General features: G+C 30.6%; 1 protein-coding gene across 1 annotated transcript in view; it reads right to left on the bottom strand.

Annotated features, from left to right (window-relative positions):
• The window catches only part of LOC129961655 (neural cell adhesion molecule 2-like), a 229545-nt gene that overhangs the window by 76601 nt on the left and 127404 nt on the right, over window positions 1–25540 (bottom strand). Inside the window, exons 5-7 of the mRNA XM_056075181.1 lie at window positions 9175–9474; window positions 6521–6655; window positions 4955–4982 (exon numbers count right to left, since the gene is read on the bottom strand). Coding sequence (XP_055931156.1) covers window positions 4955–4982; window positions 6521–6655; window positions 9175–9474 — 463 coding nt within the window. The remainder of the gene's footprint in view (window positions 1–4954; window positions 4983–6520; window positions 6656–9174; window positions 9475–25540) is intronic.

Raw genomic sequence — 25540 nt, 5'->3', positions numbered from 1 at the left:
GACGGTTCTTTGGTGGAATCGGGTCTCGAACCTGAAACCCTCCGGTTCCAAAGCCGAGACCTTACCACCAGGCCACCGCGGCCCGACACATACTAGAAGTAGAGCTAAACCAATTTATTAACTCAACTCTGAACTCGGAGACTGACAGATCTTCTGATTTTATACTAGAAGGCAAAGTTCCAGAATACTTTTCTGGAGACAGTAAGAAAAGTCCAGGACACTTATCTGGTAAACTAAAGAAATGTAAAGAATCTTCTGGAACATGAAATAAAGGAAAACATAAAATCTAGGAATTAAATATTTGCTCAAACTGTGAATCGCATTGTCTCTAGCGGGATTCGAACTTCTGATCTCTTGATTATTAGATCAGTGCTATGACCATTCGGCCATGGAGAGCCGACTGTCGCTTTTCAATGCGGCAATTTGACGAATACGAATATGGTTATCGACACACATTTTATAACCTGAAAGAATATTTTCGTTCCTAAATTTATAAAATATTGTAAATTTTTATTAAAATACAGCTAGTCAAAGAAAGGCCTGATAATTATGCACTAACCCAATACAATTACAGTCATTTTTAAAGATTATTCATGGAGTTATTGGGCATCAGGCTTCTATCATAGTATAACATTCAGCATTTAAAAAACCATTCAGCTACTTTTTATTGAAAAGCATGGAGAATAATTATTTGAATGAAAAAAAAAGTTTCATACTTTTTTTTTGTACTTTAGAACAAACTGTGAAATGCTCGATTTTGAAATCAACACAATTCTAAAGAGAAAAAAAAGAATCAAGATAGAAGAAAGGAGGTTTAAAAACTAAGTATCCAATCCACCCAAAACGTGTTTTCTCCTTTCTCGAGAAAATCAAATATTCATTCCGTTCTACAGAACATTTCGGAGCCGATACTTGAGACGAAAGAAGTCGCTGCAAAGTACAATGCTTTTTTCTTTCTTTTCATTTCATATGCAAATTGACAAAGCAAATGTAGAAAAAGAAGAGAGTGATATTTTTTCGATTTCACTCTGGCATTGCTTTTATTTATCGCTCACCAATTTTTAACATTCTTTAGAGGTAGAGTTTATTTTTGTTGTTTCTATATTATTTAATGCTAATACTTAAAAGTAAAAAACAGAATGTTTTCCTGGATTTTGTCCGGTTTATCTCATAATATCACCATAGTTAATCGATATTCTTAGAATCAGTTGTAATCAAATTCAATAAATGATAAAGAAAATAAAAGCAGTTCTACTAAAAATGAATAGATTAAAATCCGTATGTCTCTAGACTGCATTAAGATTATTGAAAGTTATTGGTTCTGAAAGCCAAATTTTGTTGTACTACATGATGTATGAAATATGAACCTGATTTGCTAATTCACTATTTTATAAAAGAAATTTATTATGAAAGCAATTTAATAATGAAATTTTTTTCTTGTCCTATCTTTTCATATTAATATTAAGTATTTTAATTGCACTTTTTTCCCTTTAATAGTGTATTATATTTTTCCATTCCTCTTGGCTTTATGAGTCATTTGGTGCTTAAATTGTTAAATATTATACAAAGAAATTAAACTTTTGTTAAATTTACCAATATTTTTTAGGGAAAGCATTTTCTTTCCTCTTCTCAAGTTTCCACTAATTCAATTTTTATGTATGATTTCACTCTTCTGATTTCATTTTTTATTAATTAGAATTTTGAATAAAAGAAATGAATTACAAGTAGAATTTTAAATCCTGCATAAATATTTTGTCACATTTTCTGGTTCGTGAATGCACATAAGATACTTTTGGCTCCAAAATGAAGCGATATTTTAATAATCTAAAGCCAAACATTACCAAGAATTCTTTAAATTTATTACATATGCAATATTTTATTGCGTTTCAAGGATTGCACTTACATTATGTATAAAAGCTTTTTCAAAAAATGAAATTTTTAGTTAAATAAATTTTAAAAAATAAATTATAAATCGTGTTTTTTTAATTAATATTTTGGACTTTATACAAAAAATAAATCATTAAATAAACTATTTTTTTTTCAATTTTTATATAAAAATATAACTAAAAACTTAAAACATCTTCAAGGTACTGGCTATTGCGTTACGTATTTTTACGATCTCTTTCTGTTACTTTTAGAAATCCATTCGAATAATGAACTTATTCTATTAAAATATTTTTTTTAAAAAGTCTATTTTCTTCGCTTATTTGAAAGATTTTCTATTAGTAGATGTTGCTGCAAAGCTGTTTCCTCCAAATAATCTCGCGTGAATGTTTCAATTTTATTAATTAAATTGTTATTAATTACAATCATTCTTTTTTACTTACATTTTTGATTTGAAGAACACGAACATTTAAAAAAAATTGTTAATGATGTTTGTGAAATTGAAATTCTTTTTGGAATATTGACTCAGTAAGTATCGTTCGGTGCATCTACCAACCAAAGGTTATACTAGCAAGAAAGCTCTTTTCCATCCAAAGAGGCTTTCTGTTATCAATTACGGAAGCGTACAAGACCACGCCTACTGCAGCACTTCAGGTTATCCTTGGCTTGTCACTACATCATCTGCAGCTCCAGATGATGGCACGAATGACTGAATTGTACAGATTCCGTGGAATCGTACAGGATATGCCACATATCAAACCATACGAGTATGAACACAGAGCGGTGGGCTGGAAGTCACATCCCTCCAAAAATCTCCAAGCACATCAAATTTCATTGGAAGACGATGGATTGGGACTTGGGGTCTATACAGAAGGATCAAAATCCTCAACAGGAGTTGGGGCTGCATTTTGTGTCATGCAGGATGCAGTCAACATACACCAGTGGTCAACCAGCCTATTGAAAGAAAACGCGGTCTTCCAAGCTGAATTACTAGCACTCAATAGAGTAGTCAAATAAGCAACCTCTCTTCCTACATCAGATCCAGTTACTATTTACGTCGACAATAAAGCAAGTATACAGGCCTCAAGTTCTCCAAAATCCAATAGCCAATTAGCAAGAGAAACATTCACACTTCTTCTTGTAAATCCTCACATTAAAATGAATCAAGGCACATGCAGGCTATGACGGAAATGAAGCGGCGGACAAACTAGCCAAAACAGCGGCTAGTGCTAATCAAGATCGGAATGTAATGAAGCTTCCAAGATATCATCTGAAGAACTTCCTCCAAACCGAGATGATGACAAGATGGCAAAAGGAATGGGAAGAATGCGAAACAGGCCGGTCCACATTCAACATAATACCAAAAGTTTCTCTCTGTGCGTTCAATGGAACAAAACATTCCTTTTTTTCACTGGACACGGCCCATTCCCGACATACCTACACAGATTCCATATGGCCAACTCTCCTTACTGTAGCTGTGGGGAGACAGGATTCCCAATTCACTATGCCACCAAATGCTTATTGACTCTCTCGTGGAACATGAGAAAGCCAGAGTCTCGAGGAAGAATGGTACAGGAGAGTTGCTTCGAATACCCTTTCACGTGGCAAGATCCACTCCATAGTAAATAATATTCATAAATACCAAGACCTCTTCAAGACTACACAATAACTGAGACCAAAATGCCACTTGTCAAAATTAATTAAATTATTCATTCAAAAGTACAATTTTCAAGAAGGAAATCAAAAGACAGGAACCAGACGGACTATTATTATTCTATATTTTCTTTTATTTATTTTTCCCTCCCCCCCTTTTTTTTCTTCTTTTCATCTTGTGCTCATTCAACTGGTTAGATAACTTAGTGTTATAGGCACCGGAGCATAGGCAGGTATTGTGTTATGTTAATAGAATTACACAAAACACGTAATCAACTGACAGGATGAAATTTTGTATGCACATTTCACATCAATATTGCAGACATATATCAATAATTATCAGAACATGTCTGAATGCATGTTATTATGGATATACTTGGAAATAATTTTTGAAATAAATGATATGATGAAATGCAAAAGATAATGAAAATGAACTATGAAATGAATCAATTACTAGGATTATGCAAAAACAGAGCCAACAAATATTTTTTCCGTATATATAACAACAATTTTGAATAAGAGTTTTTGAAAAATTATCATTACTAAGAGTAACATCTAATTAGTATTATCATATATCTTTAATTATTTTGTCACATTCAAATATTTTAAACTTTTAGAATTTGATGAGAGAAAATTCTCATCATAAAATATTTCATTCCTAAAAGTGATTAAATTTTTTGACAAAATTTGAAATTCTAGTATTTTATTTATGTCCATTTCATATTATTAGATCCCTTTTTAAAATCCTTTGATTTAGATTTCATGTTTATACTGCATAAATATTTTCACTTAAATCTGATTTTATTTTTGATGTTTTTCCTAAATTTTATATTTGAAGGAACCTTTCTTAAATTTAATCTTGGGTATAAAACTCCATACCATATTACGATAATAATTTTATATATATTTAATTATTATTTGTAAAATAGATTTATTAAAATTTTCCGATATTATCATGCTACAACAATTATATTTTATGTGGTATGTATAAATTATTTTATTTATTTATTTCATTATATTTTATGTCTGAATATAATAAGGAGATTAAAGATACTAGATTATTTTTACATTCACAATTGCAGTGTGTTTGCTAAATATTTGGACTCCAAACTAGAATCATTGAACTGATGTTTTCAATTGATTCGAGAAAATACTTATGATAATAATGTTTTTCGAGTTTACATTTGCTGTCAAAAATTATCAAATTAAGATAACTGAAAATGGAAAATTGAGAATTATTTACACTTCAGATTCTAAGAACATTTAGTAGAGATTATTAGAAGAGAACATTAGAGAGATTTTAGAGAATCTAGAAATAATTTACAAAAGAGATACTGCTTCAGTTATCAAGAAATCACCTGAGCCATATCAATAATTCAAAAGCATAAAAATTACTCCGAAAAAATTGTTTACTTACTCGATTGAAGATTCGGTAATAGCTTCATCTGAAATTAAAAGAAAAAGTATAAGAAACTGTAAATTAAAAGAAAAATGTTTCTTTTTCGATTGATAACATATTATTCATCTTATATATCGTAACATTTTAATCAATTAGAAAAACGTGAGATGATTATTCTGAATATATTTCAAACTATATTAAAACAATGATTACTTTGTATAATTTCAGTTAGGAACATATTAAACATATATTTATGTTATCAGTGTTCTTACAGAAATTAATGGTGACCAGCCTCAACTAAATTAATGTGAAAACTTGTGAGCTTTGACTTTAGCTCTTGTAGAAGTACAAAGAAACTGCACAATGTGCCATTTTGCAATTCTCAATGTACCAATTCCATAAATTACAAAAAATGTTAGATTATTATTCTAAATTTCGTATAATATGTATTAAAACAATTATTACTCTGGATAGTTTCAATTAAGAAACTTCTAAACATATATATATGTATCAGTGTTCATACATAAGTTTATTACGCTCAAGTTCAAAAAAAAAATTAATGGGAAAACTTGTGAGCTTTGACTTTAGTTCTTGTTGAAGTACATATAAACTACTCAGTCTACCATTCTTCAATTCTCAATGTACCAATTCCATCAATTACAAAAATGTTTGATTATTATTCTAAATCTCGTACAACATATATAAAATAAATTATTACTCTGGATAGTTTCAATTAAGAAAATTTTAAACATATATTAATTATGTATTAGTGTTCATACCAATACATTCAGGCTCAACAAAATTAATGGGAAAAAATGCTTTGACTTTAGCTCTTGTAGAAGCATATAGAAACTACTCAATGTGCCATTCTTCAATTCTCAATGTACCATTCTTCAATTCTCAAGGTACCAATTGCATCAATAACAGAAATGTTTTATTATTATTCTAAATTTCGAACAATATATATTAAAACAATTATTATTCTGTATAGTTTCAATTAAAAAAAATTAAAATATATATTATTTATACATTAGTGTTCATACCAATACATTCAAGTTCAACAAAATTAATGGGAAAAATTGTGTGCTTTAACTTTAGCTCTTGTAGAAGCACACAGAAACTACTCAATGTATCATTCCGCTGAATTAAATAGTCTTGAATATAAAACTAATTCAATTAAGAGCAATTCATATCGTAAATTGAATTTAGTTTGAAATGCTATCATCCATATTTTGTGAGATGAAACTCTATAATAAAAATGAAAGTTGGCTATATTCGTAAAACTTTGGAAAGAGCAAAACCACACATTTAGTTTATCAATCTGTGATACTCTCGCTTCAGGCTTGTATCAACTTATAATGGAAGTTGTCAAAAGCCTACATGTATATTAATCCACAAAATTGTAAAATATATATATATATTTTATTTTATTTTTGGAGTCACATTTTTATTTTGGATTGCTTTTATAAATTTTAATTACCATTGTTTCATCATATAAAATTTAAAAAAATGATTACATTATTGATTATCAAAACTCTCATAGAAATGATTATCATCTCTCATAGAGTATTTGAAATTATGTACCTTTTCTCGTTTCTCCTCTGGAAATGTGAGACTTGAATACAACAATGACGATAGCAATACCTATTATTACAAATAAGGTTACCACTCCTATAAGTACACCTATAAGAGGATTGAATATCAGCTTGTCATCTTGAGCTGCAAAGCAAAGCAACATTATTAATTTTTTATGCTTTTTATCTATCATTTTAATATTATAAGAAATAACGTATACAAAAACAATGCATTATCAAATAATACGTACACAAATAAAAAATAGAACAAAAAATAAGACAATTTATGCGATTATTTAATCATTTTAAACGTTTAGTGCGCATGAACTTTTAATATTGTCTCAAAACTGTGATGTGACATCAAATTATTTTTCAGCTTTCAAGACATTCAATGGTCTTCAATTTTTAAAAAGTTCAGTTTACTTGACGTATGTTACGTGAACATGAATTTGGTCTTTGTTCTTCAGATAATAGAATGGGTGACTTTTATATTCAATTATTATATTTAGGTTTACGACGCTTTAAATTTTCGAATTTAAATTTGCAGAGGTGGTATATACTTCGTGAAATGACTTGGAGTTGGCTTAATTGAAATAATTATGGATTGTGCCAGTTCCAAATGTTTTCTTTATCACTAGGAATAGAGATTGCAATACCGGTATACCGGGATACCGAATACCGGTATTTTGAGCCATTTGTACAATTTCGTAATACCAGTTTTTCGGTATTTACTAGAAATTTTTAAAATTGTCTCCACTATATGTTCAGGTATCGCGAACATAGCAAAATAGTATACGTTTTTGTTTTTATGTCTCCATAACGGGCGAAATTAATTAGTTAATAAACGGCTTAATTAATTGCTTAAATCTAAATTAGAGAAACATGGATTATCCCTGAAAGAAAATATTGTATCCATAACGACTGATGGAGCAACAATTATGAAAAAGTTGGAAAGTTGATTGGTGCAAATCAGCAGTTGTGCTATGCACATGGAATTCAATTAGGAGTAATAGATGTGTAGGAATCAGGTTATGCAGCCTTAACATAGTTAAAAATTCGGACTTAATCTAACGATTAATTCCATAAACATTAGAAAATTAAAAGGATAAATATAACCAGCTCACAATTATTAAGTTAAATATTTATTTTAAATTATTTAAATTAAATTTTATTTAATTAATTTTAAAATATTTTTTATTGAACTTAGATAGAATAAGTTTATAAGATAAAACAGATTTTTATTTCCTCCTTGTTTAGTTATTTTATAAGAAAATAATGCTCGAGACACTATCAAAATTTTTATTAATTGGAATAAAAGCTCACACTAAAGGCAATTTATACCAAAAATGATGTTTAATTAACTTTCGTAAGTAACACTACTGCCTTTACTTTTATTTTATTGAGCCATATTCACCTCAACTTTATCCAATAAACTGGATACAGCTTAAAAGACCTACATGTGTAATGAATTTATTAAGCCGAAGTATTCGCTTTAGAGGAGCTTCACTTTATTGGAAAATGAAGAGCCTCTCGACTGTTTTAATCTCCACCGGTATGCAAACACTTGTGGCGAATAAAAGTTTTGCTCCTCGATTCTAAAGCTGATACGAAACAGGAGATAATAAAGAGTCGTACTGGGAATTTCAGTTAATTTGTAAAACGGATATGAGTCTTTCTTTTAATAAGAATAAGTTGTAAAACAACGCTACCAGTAATGAACTGAATCAAAGAATTTAAAACTTCTTTGAAAGTTTTTGCTCGGTTATTTAATGTACATATTACAAATGAGGAATCTGCGGTTAAACTTTGATAAATAAAGGAATGATTCAATGGATTCAAAATTTTCTTTTATTCTAAACATTTTAGAATTCATTGTTCCTAATAAATACTGAAAGAACAATGAAACATTGAGTTAGAGAAAGAGTAAAATTTACTTCGTAAAGTTTTGCTCACATATTTTTAGTATGCATTTTTAATGGCATTCAATTGACTTTAAAGATTGTAAAGGACGAATTGAATCAATGGAATCAAAACGTTCTGAGTTCTTTCTTTCTTGATGTTTTTATCAAAAGTGGTGATTTTAATAAACTTCGGGAAATAATATATTCAGTTAAAAAACAATAATTGATCAGATGCTTAAACAAAGGCATCATTCTTTTTTAATATCAAAAATTTCTGAAATTAGAAATAAGATAATTTCGGTAGCTCCAGAATTTTTGGAGAATGATATAATTACGGCTGATATTTCTATCGGGAAGGAAAATAAAGGAATGGTTTTGAAAACGGAAGGAAGGACTCTGTTTTAGCATTCGCTTTGGGGGATACTTTTTGCAGATACATAATTAGAACTGAGAATTTAGCTGTTTAATTTTGTCTGATACAGCATTTTGACTTTCCTATCTTCTATAGAAGAGATACATACATGAACACCAGGAAGTTATTAGCATTTATAAGATTACGTTATGTGGGATTTCGTATTTCAATCACCATTTACAAAAAAATTAAAAGTCTATGAAAAGTATTATCTGGTAGCGCTTATTAAATACATTGAAACCCGTCTCCTCGCATTAAACTAAAAAAAAAAGAAAAGAAAAAAAAATCATATTTTTTCTGCGAAATCTGTATTTCTTTACATTCACATACAATAAGGAAATGAGGGTTAACCTGTTCTTCTTTCGGCTGTAGATAGTGTAGAAGCGACAAGGGCTACCGAGTTACTACGTCCCTTGATATTGGAAGCATAGATGACCAGAACGTAAGAAGTACCAGGTGACAGATCAATGACATGGAACCGAGGTTTGTCCAGCCTCGTCAGGTTGTCTGCCATGTGCTCAACAACGGAGTTGTAGATTTCCATGTGGAAGATTTGTGGCAGGCTGCCGTTGTAGCCAGGTTGACACTCTATGGTGAGTGACTGTAAAGTCTGGTTGGTGACTAAGCAGTCATGTGGAGACTCTGGAGCACCTAAATTGTAAAAAAGGAGCGGTAATTAGCTGTGCAATTTATACTGAAAAATATTTTTAATATGTATTTTTTTTGGAAAATAAAAAAAGAATATCTTCCCAATATTATTCTCGCAATATTACTTTCATTCCAACGTATAAAAATCTATCGAATTGCAAGCAGCATTTGAAATATATAGGAAAAAAAGTTATTTATTAAAAAAAGCAATAATGTAATAAAAATACTTCTTTTTAATTAAAAAAAATAATTTTAATGGTTCATAAATTGAAAACATCAGATTATGCTATTTGTTTGGATCAATTTCAGCTACATTAAAATATATTCATAGAATAATTTCAAGTAATATCCCAACATCGTGATTTATTAAATGAAATAGAGTATTGAAAATTTAGACTGAAAGAAAAGGTCTCATCATTAACATAAGTGCAAAATTTCTTTAATGCATTTCAAGGCGTAATATACTGGTACGATTACAGCAAATCTACATATACGGGTAGGATTACAGAGTGTAATTTACCGTTTCTTACTATGGTAAGAAATACAATAGAAAAGATTCCGAACTTCTAATGATGCTTGTAGAGGGCGAGATGATTGTCGGATCAACACAATTACGCAAGTCAAAGATCATTAACTGTCTATAGCAGCCAGTCAAAAGATAACCACATAAGTTAATGGAATAAAGGCTGATTTTCTGAACTGCAGGGTGAAATATGACATGACATAAATACATAATTTCATCAGTGTGGCTTATATATGTGTAAACTTATGCAGACATTTTTTTAGCCTCAAGACAGCTGAAGAGAAATTCGAAAGATGAAAGTCTTACAGTTGGGTATAATACAGACTGATGCTACCACAGATAAGTCGAGATGTTGTTTGGAGTCAATAAGTCCTTGTATCTTCATAAGGAGTGAAGGTTGTATGGGAAATAATAATAATAGATGGATATTGAAAGTGATTATGTCATTATCTGTCATTAAGAAATTCTATGAAGAAGAGAAGCATTGAAATGGGTTCTCATCTCATTGCATTTAGAAATCAGATCACTTGGAAAGAGTAGAATACGAATGCTACTATTATTATCATTATTTTTTTTCTCACATAATTTAGTTAGTAAAGAGATATTTCCTAAAACACTTTATATCAAAAGGCAGTCCCAAATTAAAATATATATTTTTAAAGTGTCTACTTAAAAAATTATTCTTGTTACAGTTTCGATTTTTTTTTATTGTTAATTTGTTGCTGAGTAACTTATAAAGTATAGTAACAGAATAATGAAATTTATTTCTAGAGCTGAAACGTTTATTTATAAGAAACACAAAAAGAAGCGTATATGTATATATATATATATATATATATATATATATATATATATATATATATATATATATATATATATATATATATATATATATATATATATATATATATATATATATATATATATATAGAGAGAGAGAGAGAGAGAGAGAGAGAAAGAGAATATAGCATGAATATAATTTTTTTATCCATCAAAATACAGAAAAAAAGAAGGAAAATATATATAATCACTGATACATTACTGGAACCATTTTTTACTAGAATTTGGAATTGTAGCATATCATTTGCAATAATTGATTGTGTTGTATGAATTAGAATATTAAGCATACGGCATATTATATTTTCTCTAAAATCGGATAGAAGCCTACAAACATTTTGAGATCAATTAATTAAGAGATAAAAATTCAGATTGTGATGGTCATCAAAGTATATTTTGTTCACATTAGCCAAATCAATTGTGCAGTTCATATTCATGTATTTTCCATAAAGATATTACATATCGTCTATTGGAACATCTTCACATCCACATCAAATAAAGCTGCAATTTTTATTCCCCAAACCATCCGTAAAGTAATTACAGTAGCTAAATTGGAAAATACAATAGCAGTCAAACTTCACACTGACAACAAACCTATAACACTCATTTCGGCTTATTCATCCCCAATAGCGGATATCAATCAAACTTTACAAGAGATCCAGGATATTATAAGAATGCTACCAAATGAAAACTGGAGCCTATCTGAGCCGATCTGAATGGCCACAATCCTCTTTGGGGATATCATTGCGCAAACACCAGGGGTGTTGCAATAATGGATTTCCTACTGGCTAACAACCTTTATATCAACAATTCGTCAGATGCCCCACCTACCTTCACAAGAAATACAGATGTGGGTTGGCCAGATTTGACATTCTTTTCACAGGAAATGATCACAAAAGTAGCCTCTTGGGAAGTTCTCGAAGAACCATCGTTTAGCGATCACCACTTTATTCAGATAACGAACAATAATTACTAGCCACATCTTCAATAGGTTTAAAACCCTCCATGGAAACCATAAAAAATTCCACAAACAATTTAAGTTTCATGTCGAAGAACTAATTAACATAATCAAGAACTGCAATACCCAACAAGAACTAAATGAATTTACCTCCCTTCTTCAAGCAAAAATAATTCAAACCTGCAACAAAGCATTTAAAATAAAAAAACAGCTATTGACTGAAAACCCAACTTATTGGACAGATAAATTAGAAATAGAAAAGAAAAGAATTAAGGCATTGAGGCGAAGGACCCAAAGATCAAGTTCGGAGGAAAGATCAGAAAATATTTGCAGTGGAAGACAGAAGCCAAAAAATATATGAAGAAAGTCAAGAGAGCCAAAAGCGTTGGTTGGAAAGAACTTTGTACGGAAGCTGCAAATCCATATAGGAAACATTTCAAAGCTGCCTTTAGGAAAACAATTCATCCATCTCAACTAACAGTTTTGCACAATATAAATCCAGAAGGAGGACACCAAAAATAGCTCAGGATATATTAGAACAAATTTTTCCATTCCCAAATTCAACTCCATCTTTAACACATGGAATCACCACCACTCCTAATGATCGCCCTTTTACTGAAAAAGAAATAGCACAGGTTATTGATAATCTCCCTCATGGAAAAGCACCAGGATATGACGGCATTGATAATCTAATTCTAAAAGCAATAAACAAAAATTTCCCGACCCTCTTCAAAGAATATTTTAATAAATGTCTCTTACTAGAAAAATTCCCGGATCCATTTAAAATAAGCAATATCATCCTATTTCAAAAAACTGGAAGATACCCTAAACTAGCCACATCGTACAGACCAATAGCTCTCTTGCCTACTATAGGAAAAGTTCTAGAAAAACTACTCACACAGCGTCTTATTTATTTTCTAGAATCAAATAAACTCATCAACAATAACCAGTTTGGATTCCGTGAAGGAAAATCCATAGATGCTGCTCTTAAAAAGCTTGTAGAAAAATTTATGATGGAAAAAGGGAAAAAGACAATATTCTGGTTCTTTCAGTGGACATCAAAGGGGCATTTGATAATATCGAACACCATTTAATAGTTAAATATCTAGATAAACTCCAATGTCCTCAAAATTTAAGAAACATCTTTGAAAACTTGCTACATGCCAGAAAAATAATCCTCAACACACTAGAAGGCTGGGCCATAAGAGAGCAGAAGCAAGGCTGCCCCCAAGGATCGTGCAGTGGTCCAGCTCTGTGGAACTTGGTATCGAACGATCTGCTTAATAAAATCTAGCCTGCCCATACAACTATCCAAGCATTCGCCGATGATTTTGTTCTGGTCATTAAAGCCAAAACAAAAGAAAATCTAAGACAGAATACCCAAGAATCAATAGCACAATTTATATCCTGGGCTGACATAAACAATCTAGAAGTGTCCACGGGGAAATCCAACTTTATTCTGTTTAGTAAATGGATAGCAGGACTCAGAATCTATTGGAAGGGAGAAAGAATAAAGCAGACACATACCATTGAATACCTAGGTGTCCATATTGATGATAAATTAAATTGGAATACCCACTTCAAGCATTTAGCTTTGAAAGCGCAACAACAACAATTCAATTTTCTCAAAATAGCTGGTAAATCCTGGGGGATAACACTTCGACACAGAAAAATTTTGTACAGGAAAGTCATTGAAAGGATGCTTGCACACGGAGCTGGAGTTTGGTGCCTTCACCCAACGGTTAGATTAGCAAGAAAGCTCTTATTCATCCAAAGAAGCTTTCTGTTAGCAATTACGGAAGCGTACAAGACCACGCCTACTGCAGCACTTCAGGTTATCCTTGGCTTGTCACTACATCATCTGCAGCTCCAGATGATGGCACGAATGACTGAATTGTACAGATTCCGTGGAATCGTACAGGATATGCCACATATCAAACCATACGAGTATGAACACAGAGCGGTGGGCTGGAAGTCACATCCCTCCAAAAATCTCCAAGCACATCAAATTTCATTGGAAGACGATGGATTGGGACTTGGGGTCTATACAGAAGGATCAAAATCCTCAACAGGAGTTGGGGCTGCATTTTGTGTCATGCAGGATGCAGTCAACATACACCAGTGGTCAACCAGCCTATTGAAAGAAAACGCGGTCTTCCAAGCTGAATTACTAGCACTCAATAGAGTAGTCAAATAAGCAACCTCTCTTCCTACATCAGATCCAGTTACTATTTACGTCGACAATAAAGCAAGTATACAAGCCTCAAGTTCTCCAAAATCCAATAGCCAATTAGCAAGAGATACATTTACCCTTCTTCTTGCAAACCCTCACATTAAAATCTCATGGATCAAGGCACATGTAGGCTATGAAGAGAATGAAGCGGCGGACAAATTAGCCAAAACAGCGGCTAATGCTAATCATGATTGGAATGTAATGAAGCTCTCAAGATGTCATCTGAAGAACATCCTCCAAACCGATATGATGACAAGATGGCAAAAGGAATAGGGAGAAGGTGAAACAGGTCGCTCCACATTAAATATAATACCGAAAGTTTCTCTATACGCGGCCAACTGGGACAGAACGGATGTCCTTTTCTTCACTGGACACGACCCATTCCCGACATACCTACACAGATTCCATCTGGCCAACTCTCCTTACTGTAGCTGTGGGGAGACAGGATTCCCAATTCACTATGCCACCAAATGCTTATCGACTCTCTCGTGGAACATGAGAAAGCCAGAGTCTCGAGGAAGAATGGTACAGGAGAGTTGCATCGAATACCCTTTCACGTGGCAAGATCCACTCCATAGTAAACCATATTCACAAATACCAAGACCTCTTCAAGACTACACAATAGTTGAGACCAAAATGCCACTTGTCAAAATCAGCCGAAATTATAACTTCAAAAGTCTCTCAAAAGTGCAGTCTCTCACGAAGGAAATCAAAACCACAGGATTCAGACGGAGGCTACAGATTTCTGACTCTTTAGTGATTACTTATATGTTTATACATATCATACAGATATTCTCAATTTAATTTATCAATTTTTCAGTTAGTAATCTCATTTCCCTGTAAGTTCAACTCAAAGTCACCATTTGTTTAAGTATTCTTGTCCCCTCTATCCAGTCCCGTCTATCACCAAAAAATTGAATATAGTCATGTAGGATTTAACACCAATGTGATTCTCTCTGGAGAACCCTGGATGGTCTGTCGTCTCTTTCTTTCTATCAAGAATTTCCTTTCTTTCTTTTTCCCCCCTTCCATCTTGTGCTCATCCAACTGGTTAGATAACTTAGTGTTATAGGCACCGGGGGCACAGGATGGCGTTATGTTATGTTATTGTTGCTTCATATAATTAATCACTTTCCTTCTAGAAAAAATTCTTTCAATCTCTTTGCAATAATTGCAGAAATGAACTGACATTCGCAGCAGGACTTTTGGAAATGCTGAAATTTTAATTCTGGATACTTTGTATTTCTCATGATCTTTAATGAATTTAGTATTAGACTGAAAACGCCATATATACAGTGGTGGCCAAAAGTGTGGACAGTTTTTGAAAGTTTCATGTTTTTAAAGTTTGCATGCTTGTAGAATATATTAATTTTCACTTAAATACAAATGTTTATATATTAACTTGAAGGTAATTTAATGTAGAATTTAATAACAAAAACAGTATTACAATATCTGTATTATAAAAAAGTTACGCTCCTTTTAGTAGAACAAACAAACACAAATCGTTTTGAATAATGACGTGTTTTGTAATAAAAGCGTACTAGCCAATCACAAACACTGTTCTGAGGACCCATCAAATGTGTGTAACTATAGTTTAGGTTATTTGCATGGTAAAAGAGTTATTGTTGTGGAAATATTTTGCGAAATGATGCATACTAGTACAATTAAATAGAATATTGCTATTTTTGTATATTTTAAATCTTTTTTTTATTAAACTAATTTTAAACAATGTCACCAACAAGAAGAACTGATTGTACATAGACAAAAAGAAGCCTAATTGTCATATTGAGAGAAAATGGCCTCTTTTATGCTGAAATTGCTACACAAGTTGGTGGCTAAGTGATTTGTTCTGGTGTACGAAAGTTCTGTTTACGTTATGAAAAAACGAAATCAGTGGAAAATAAGACCAAATCAGGCCGAAAAAAATGCACAAGTGCTACTGCCGATAGAAAAATTAAACGGCTATACCTTCAAGATAGAAAAATTTCATCAGAAGCCATTAGATGTGAAATGAATGCAGCGTGTATTGCAGTAATTTCAAGAACAATAAGAAGAAGGTTATCAGGATTTGGACTATTTTACAAAAGAAAAAAATTATGATAGGAATATGTTTTCAATTAAGATAAAAAAAAATAGATGCCTATAAAGAAAGGAATAGAGGCAGGAAACTATTTGCATCAGATAAACAATTCGTTAATTAACATATTCAGGAATAAAAGATTCACAAAAGCGTAGCCAAAAGTTATTAAAATACTGTACTTTACCGTATTAAACTCAACTTACTTGAGTTTTATAATTAATTTGATAAACGAATGAAAACAATTCTAGATATTAAGATAATAAATAATAACAAGATTAATTTGATATCTGAGAGATATTCAGGAAAAACTAATTTTCCATCAAGATTATATTTTCTTCTCTAATGCACTCTTCTCGAAATTATTGACGATCCCAGAATAAAAAACAAGCAATAAATAATAGCTATTATTTTAACGAGTAAACATATCAGAAAAGTATAAGAAGTATAATTACAAATAATTGCCTATTTTTGTTGTCTGAAACGTATCAAAATTATTAGAAACGGTCACCAAAATAAATTTTGCTACGGAAAAACACCATTTTTCTATCTTTAGCAACATTTTATAGGAGCATAATTTCTTCATCATTGTGATTTTTTTTCTCTTTCATACGGAAAGGAATAAACGAAAAAAAGAAAAGAAATATCCCCCCCCCTCCCTTGTTCCTGTAATCAGCATATCCTTCACAACAACTGGCAGATAAGTAAAATATGCAATTTCGGTTTGGGAGGAAATGAGAATCGATTATGCAGCGCGCGAGTAAATTAAGGGAAAAGAAGATAGCCACGCCATGTAAAGCGTTACCGAAAACACGAACAACCGATTTCCTTTGAAATTTCCGACGCACCGAACAACTATTTAGCGCAGTTACAAGATGAGATTTGCGTCTTGATACAATCCTAAAATGGAAAGCTGGAGTCAGTTTGTCTCCTTTTTTTTACCCACCCACTTCCCAAAACGCACAGCTAACAACTCATATTTTATTTTTCAGTTGAGCAGAAAATGTTTTATGACTCTTTCAGTGAGTCTTTCAGGATTCAGATTAATGTAACTATTTGTAATTACATCTATAAAAATGAATGAAGCATTTTTATTTGAATTCCTTTATTTAATATCCGTTTATATGTATTTTTTCAAATAGAATTTGACCTCAGTGTTGTATTTCTAAAGATATTTGTAATATCAGCAAACTTTGTGCTTAAACGTGCAAATGATGTTTGATTAATATCAATAGATAATACTCGAATTCTAAATTCATTACTTTTATAATAACTTGAAAAACAAAAAATCATGGAAAAAAGAGAGTACTGCACTTACATAAATGCATAAACATATTATAGAAATTTTTTAATGAAATTAAAAAAAAACTACATGATACTAAAAAACTAATTTTGGACGCATATTATCACATAAGTGATAATATTTTCTTAAATAAATAATAGAAGATTTTATAATTGTTGAAATGTATTGTTGTCAATTCATTCACACGTACATATTTTAAAGTCCATACAGGCAATTTAATTTTGATATTTAATAAAAAAAATCCTTTTGAATTTTTTAAAAAAATAAAATCTCACATCCAGAAGAGGGAAATATGGAAGTTTAATGACATGTTGTTTCGTTAGGTTTAGTAATTAACTCTGCCGTTACGGGATTAGTATATTAACTCAGCGTTTCATGATTTTTGTATTTAATAGAAAAATCGTTCTTTTACATAAGAAAAATATAAAGAATTCCGAAATGTAATTGAAAAATTTAATTATATATCAAAATTTATTTATTAAAAATCTGAGTTGTTTGTCTTATAGGAGATGCGTTACAATCCTAAGAAAAAAAAAGCGAAGTTATGTTTTATGCGCCATTTATAGTAATGTTAAAATGATTCATCGAATACGAAGAAAGCAATTTGAATATTATATTAATCCTTCATTATATGATTTTTAATTTTTACAAGAAAAATTTGAGTTAATTATACCATAAAATACTGGAAATGTGCGGAAAACTATATATAATTTTATTTTTTTTTAAATTTAAACTAATGAAGTAAAGACATAAATAAAATATTTATGAAATTCTTATAAGGATTATTTTACCAAATACAGGATTATTAAAAAAAAGAGCAGATTTAATATATTAATTTCTGATTTGGGACAACATATATACACATACAGTTCATTACGAAAAGTTCAAAGTTTTATTCTAAGCATTTAATATCATTCCACTTTTTTATGCGACAAACATGAAATCAGAGAGCCATTTCTTGTCACACTTGGAGTAATTGGTTCCTAATTATTGAAGTCATTGCCGAAAAAATTGAACTTGCTGGTCTTGAACAGTGGATGTTATAATTCTAAGCGCAAATGGTACGGTTTGTTAAGGAATTGCAAACTCTCTGTTTCCTTAGCTTTGGGGTTCCTTAAGGATTTCGACATTTTTATCTAACGTGAATCCAGTGAGGATCTAGGCGCATTCAATTACCTTCTAAGAACTTCTTTTTTCTGCACATTAAGTATAAGCTGTAAATTTGTTCATGGCGAGTCGGCTTTTTTTTCAATCATACTCTGTAAGGCAATGGATCCACTCTTTGTATATCACAATATATAGTTTAGTTTAGTTTAGTTATATTAACGTCCCATTGTAAAGCAACACTAGGGCTATTTTGGGACGGACCTCGTGATTTGGAACCTCGGTCAGATGACGAGGACGACACTTGAGCTGGCAACCCCGTCTCCACACCACATCACACCAGCGGGAGGACGTTTGGCATGACAGAATTAACATGCAACAGACTCCCTAACACGACGGTTCTTTGGTGAAATTGGGTCTCGAACCTGAAATCTTACGGCCCACAAGCCGAGACCTTACCACCAGGCCACCTCGGCTTTTCACAATATATAAAACAACTCCTTCTGACTTAGCACCATTTTATCGAATACAAACAACACTGTCGTTTTTAGTGAACATAGAAATAAAACTTTGAAGTTTCTTCCTTCCAGCAATGCATCATCGATTTATTGTCGTTTACTAGAAATAAATCTTTTAAACCTGCCTCATTTTTTCTGAATAATTATGAATACATATCAAAGTCTGTTAAGAATATCATAAATATCTTATAAGAAAAGCAGTAGGTATTCATTCTATAAGTGAAAAGAAGGACAAATAAATTATTTCTTTCATGAATTAAAAATATTACTTAAAAATGTTTGAATAGAAGTAAAATAATAATAATAATAATAATAAATATATGAGGCACTGCTCATTCTAGCTACACTTAAGAGAAACAGTAGATTTAAAATATAACGAAACCTTTTGAAGGGAAAATACTTGATGTTTATACTGATACTGAACAGCCTGTTCTAATATATGACTTTGTTTTAACATAAGCATTCTTTACATCGAAACAGTTGATCGTGCATTGGGTTCCGTCAACCGATTCAACTCAAGCATCCCGGAAGACGTGCTACACATCACATCTTTATTCATACTGCTTCTAAATATCCTCTTCAATTGTCCAAGCATTAGTTTAGAGCAACCAGAAGCCTCCGAACCTCTCAACCCGTCTTCCAAAGTAATTAGTTATTTTGTTTAATGGAAGATCGCTGTGTTTATCTCAGGTGCCTCCCGAGGACAACAGATGTCGACAACGAGGTTTAAAGGAGATCACGTGAAGGGGAGGGTCCAAGGCCTTTATGCATGCAAGAGATAATAAGAGATGGATCGGTGGCCCAAGCGTCTTTCTAAAGGATTGAGCTGTTTGCCTAATTCTTCAACAAGCACGGCTGATTTTTGAGAGATACTTCTTAGATAGTTGTTGAGTCTCCACGTATTAGTTTTCTAACTGCTAGAGGAGTTTTGGAAGTATTGGATTTAATTTAAGAAAATCAGCTTGAAGTAATGTCTCTTATTTTATTCTAATTGTGACTTCATTTTTTGAGTTTTATTTAATAGAAAAGAAAACTTTTATACTAACCCTGATCTATAAGAATTGTTAAAAAAATAAATAAAAGCGTAAATCTTTATGAACAAATGTAAGGAATGTCGAAAAGTTAAGTTTAAAAGAAATTTTCAATTTAATTTTGCAACAATTTAAAAGTTTTGTTCAGTTAATAAAAAATTCTTCATTAATATAATTTTATTACTTATGGCGAAAATAAGAACATAATTTAATTAATTAGGACTTAAACGGTTTTTAATCAATTGATTTTTTAAATTATTATACAATGTATGTGTAATGCATTGGAACAACACATTTTTCAATATATGAAACAGTACATTTTTTATAGTTCAAATGCCGTTGCAGGACATTTATCATAATTTTACAAATGTTTTATCCTAAAAAGAAAAAAAATAATTTTGAGTTTTTAGAAAATTTATTTCAAAATTAATTGATAAAGAAGACATCTATATTACATTTTTGAAAATTTGTTTGATAATTACTGTTAGTGAAAATTACACCTGATTTTGCAATCATGTTCTTAAAGCATCGAAGGAATTGTAACGCCAAATATATGAATAACGTCATGTTATACGAATATACCTGGGATAAATAATATATTACTGTTAGTAAAAATTAAATCTGATTTTGAAAGCATGTTCTTAAAGCATCAAGGAAATTATAATGTCATATTACAATAACGGTTATACGAATATACCTTGGATAAATAATAAATTATAACATATATATCCTTCAGATTGGAATGATAACATTATTGGTATTCATTTAGCTTTATTTGAATCGCCTTGAGGTTAGAACTTTGAATGAATTCTAAATTATATCATTACTCAGAGTTAAAAAAAATACTTGAAACTGCTGTTTGATTTTCTAATATCTTATTTAACGTCTCAATATGTATCCCATTTCATTAAATTGTCTTAAAAATATTTGTAAATAATTTATAAACCAATCAGTTTTGAACTAAAAATAGTAGGATCAAAAACAGAAAACCAGTCACTGCTATTCGTAACTCCAAACAAAAACATCAGTCGTTCTCAATTTCTTAAATGATGCTACAGCAGAAAGATTTGATTAGATAGCCAAATAGTTTTATCCATATCAGAGACATACCAAAATGCTGCTTAAATATTCGGCGTCATATTTCATTTCCTTCCTCTTGCAAAAGAAACATAAAACGAGCAGATAAACACGGAATCGACGAGAGAATGAGAGAAATGTCAAGTATTATTGGAAGGAAATAAATGGAATTTTGATAAGGAAATTACGATAGACTTCGGCTTAAATCCCATTTTGGGAAAGAGGATATGTCTGACACAAAAGAAAATAATTGACGCTTGGTAAACAACGATCCGATATCCAATTTTTCACATAACATCGCATCATCCTAATAAAGTATCCTGTACTAGAGATAATACGTTTTTGCTTTTTCGTTTAAGGATTAGGTTGGTTTTTCCGCATTTTTTTTTTCTGATAGCACTTGAAGGATAAAGTAAGGTCACAATTTTACTATTGAAATGATAATCTCTGTTCATTTTAAATAACTTTTTAAGATGTATTTTTTTTTTAATTGCAATGAGGTTTTGGTGCAGGTATACTGGAAGTATTGTAGACGTTAGGGATGCGTGGAAATAATATTTGCAATGGTAGAAAACACAAAATATAAAGAATAAAAATGAAATAAATAAATTAATTAAAATTAAAATTTTCTAGTTTTGGGAAAAAAAATTATACTAGTCCGAAAATATACTGTATAATAGTGGAGAAAGTGTTTAGAAAGAAAGAAATTAAAGAGATTTTAGAGAAAGAAATTAAATAATTTAATGTTTTATTAAAACATATGGAAAGAACATATAATAAGGCAGAAAAAAATGAATAAATAAAATTCTTGAATATTGAAATCTAGAGTGCTCAGAAATTGTGAATTTGCACACTAATAAGCTAGTGAATATTAAAAATAAATTATGACTTCAATCTTCGTTTCGAGCAGGACCTAAACGTGGAAAAAAGTAGGTATTTATAGTCATATTAAAATGATATAGGGTATGGTTTTTGGCTTCTAATAGGATACAGTTCTTCCTTTTCAATGTGTGATAATACAATTTTTTTTTAAATCACAAGTTTGCTTTAGGGTTGAAATTATCAAACCAATATACCAACATGACAACATGCAAATATATGCCGTATTGTATAATTATAGGCTATATTACAAGATATTACGGACAATGACATCATAGTAAAACAAGAAATATACTTTATTGCTGTAAAAAGTCTTTAAAAATATTAAATTCTTAAATATAGAGAGGAAATAGAACGAACACATAAACGTGATTCATAAACCAAATGGGCAAGAAATCGGTCACATCATATAAGTAAGTAGAACTGAGAAAGAAATAGCCAAATGCATGTGAAGTGAAAGGAAGGCAATGATTTTGATAAGAATGTTATAATGACACAAATACAAACGTAGTGTGAAACCAACGGCAATGGTATCCCCACAGCTATCTCGCTTATTCTTCAAGATCTTATACCCCTGCGCTCACATAAAATCGGGGATTTTCGGTAAGGTTACGAAAAAACTTGCATGGCATTGGTGAAAGTTAGTTACGATCTTTGGTATGAATCCAGGCTGCATTTTTTAACGAATATATTGTGAGAATACGTACTTGACATTTGACACGAAATTGCAATTGTAGCATTTACATGTTTCAGAAAGTACATACCGACAGGCAGTCAACCTTTATTTAATTTGGCCCAAAATTTTGACAGATGCATTCACTATTTAAGTTAAATCTATGCACCGAATTTTATCTATTTAGCAATTTTCGTTTTGTAATTATCGTTTTAACTTATATTCGAACAGCCGGAGAGATGAACTTCCTCTGAACAGATTTTATTCAAAATGTGACAGAACCCTGCAAATTTGGTTAAGGATTAGTATACCAAATTCCAGCCTTCTATCTCAAAGCGTTTTTGATTTATCTTTGTCACCAACAGATAGATGGATATTTTCCAAAAATGTGTTTTTCGAGCTCACGGAGATAATCTGGAAACGGTCATCAAAATCTGGAGATCGGATATTATGACGAATAACCTTATTTTCTCTATACACTATATACGAGAAAATAAAAAAATAAAAGCATAAACAATAAGATTATTTGGATTCATGTTATTCACAAATAACACTGAATAATGGGATCCATGAAACTCAATTACTTGAAGATATTTATCGAGTTTTGATTCGACATCCAAGCAATTACTTTATTACGGACCCATAAATAAATTACAGCCATACCAAATTGCTACTTAATTGTTCGATGATATATTTCATTCCAAACCAGTAGAAAAATAAAGCAAAGGTAACATAAATATACACGGAATCGGCGAAAGAGGGAGATGCCGATTGTTATTACGAGGAAATAAATGAAATTTTGATAAGGAAATTACGAAAGCCTTCCGGCTAAATCTGTTTTTGTTCCGAATGATGTGTTTGGCACAAAGGAATATAATTGGCTCTGGGCAAACAACAGTCGAATATCCCATCCTTCATACAAGAACATATCACTATAATAAGGTATCATGTACTTGAAGATAATTTGTTTCCCCTTTCGGCAAAAGTATGAAGGATTAGTTTCAGTATTTTTTTTACCTATTATTCAATAAAAGGAATAATGTTTTTTCTTTACCGCAGAATAGTTTACGCGTAGTCAATATCTTGTTATTATTATTAAATGCAGTATTTATTTGAATAGAGTTATTTTGACAAAAAAAGATTTATATTTTTATGATTTTATGACGAAAATGCAAATAAATATGCATTAATATTTCTTTAAAGTAATGATGTCATAAATTATAATGAAACAAGTTTGGTAGTGCCATATGGGGAATTTTGTTTTTTGTTGAATTTTTCTTCAAATAAAACACGCATTTTAAATGAAAGTGACAATAAAATTAGTAAGTATTAAAAAAAATTTAATTTAACTATGGAAAAATTGATTTGTGCATTATAGTTACTGTTTTTTTTAACTGATGGGATTCTGCTTTAATCAATTTTGCTTCCAATTTATTTGAGTTGATATACTAACATTTTTTTTTAATTACAGATGTTTGATCATTTTATTAAGTTATTAATATATTTCTATTTTTAGGTGGTAATTTACTTTGGAAGACGTATAACTTTCTAAATGATATTATATTCTAAATAGACTGATGTTGCTTCAGTAATATAATAATTTTAGTGAATTATTTCTTTTTTTCGGATGCCGGTTTGCAGTACCAATGCGTTTTTCCAAATTGATAAGATTAGGTTTATTAACTAATTTAAAGTTTTTTAATGTAACATGAACAAAAGTTTAAAGCTACCAATATTTAAATAATCATTTCTTATATCAACCCAATTAAGGTGTTTATTTTTTAACATTTCTTTTAAAAGATGCGGTTTTAGAAAAAAAATTATACCTTGAAATATAGAGATTTAAAAGTGTGACAAAAATTTGTTCATCAATCTATTTTAAATCAAAGACAGAGAAAACATTACTAGGTTTCCAAGAGACTTCAATGATTGCAAACGAATGTGTCTAAGAGGATTTAATTCTCAATTTACTCCAATTAAACTGATTTTTCAGAAATAGAAAACTAATGCTATTTTAAAGATAAGTGAAGCTGAAATAAATGATAATTAAAGCTGGCAGAACGGAAAGTTTCTAAGTGTAACATTGAGCACATATTTATTCTAACAAATTGGAAATAGTATTCTATATTTTTAATTTAATGTTGATGAGAAGTAATCTGCTTAGTAGAAATCTAAACCGAAAGGCTTTTTTTTTAATATTATGGAGCTTTTAGGTCATAAAGAAGATTTTCACTTCCATATCATAATTGCAATAAATTCTGATGGAAATAATATTTTTGCTTAATTGAAAGAATCAAATGGGTTTAATTACTGATGGGAGAAACATTTAATAGCAAAAAACATTTTGAATTGATTTAAAGAGAAGTGCTCAGTGTGTATAGTAAACTTCAATTTTAAAAATAGACGGATTTAATTAAGAAAATGAAAGAATAAACCCCTCACCACAAGAAGGTAAAATATCAGGGGGAAAAAAAGGATAAATAAAAGATATTTAGTACTGCTTAAAAATTCTTGTAAATAATCTTGCGGACCAGAGTGCAATTTACTTTGTTAAAATAGGTAAGCGTAGTCTCCACAAAACTTTCTCGCATACTCTTTAATAAATTTGTCCTGCCAGAGAATGCCTTACATTGGCGTATAATAGCTAAAAAATATTAATTTTTAGAATGAATTTAGCATTTTTACTAAATCTATTCATTCATATATTATATTTTTTTGAATCTGTCGTCATTTTTGGAGAGTAAGTTGGCGATTAATGCGTGGTCTCAGGATAATAATATCCAAAAATCGAATTTGTGTTTCAGACGCGTTTTTCTCAACCGATTTTAACAGAAATTTGGCACAAAACTGCATTTA

Source organism: Argiope bruennichi, chromosome 2 (assembly GCF_947563725.1).
Source record: "Argiope bruennichi chromosome 2, qqArgBrue1.1, whole genome shotgun sequence".
NCBI lineage: Eukaryota > Metazoa > Arthropoda > Arachnida > Araneae > Araneidae > Argiope > Argiope bruennichi.
This window is presented reverse-complemented; position numbering and strand designations above follow the sequence as displayed.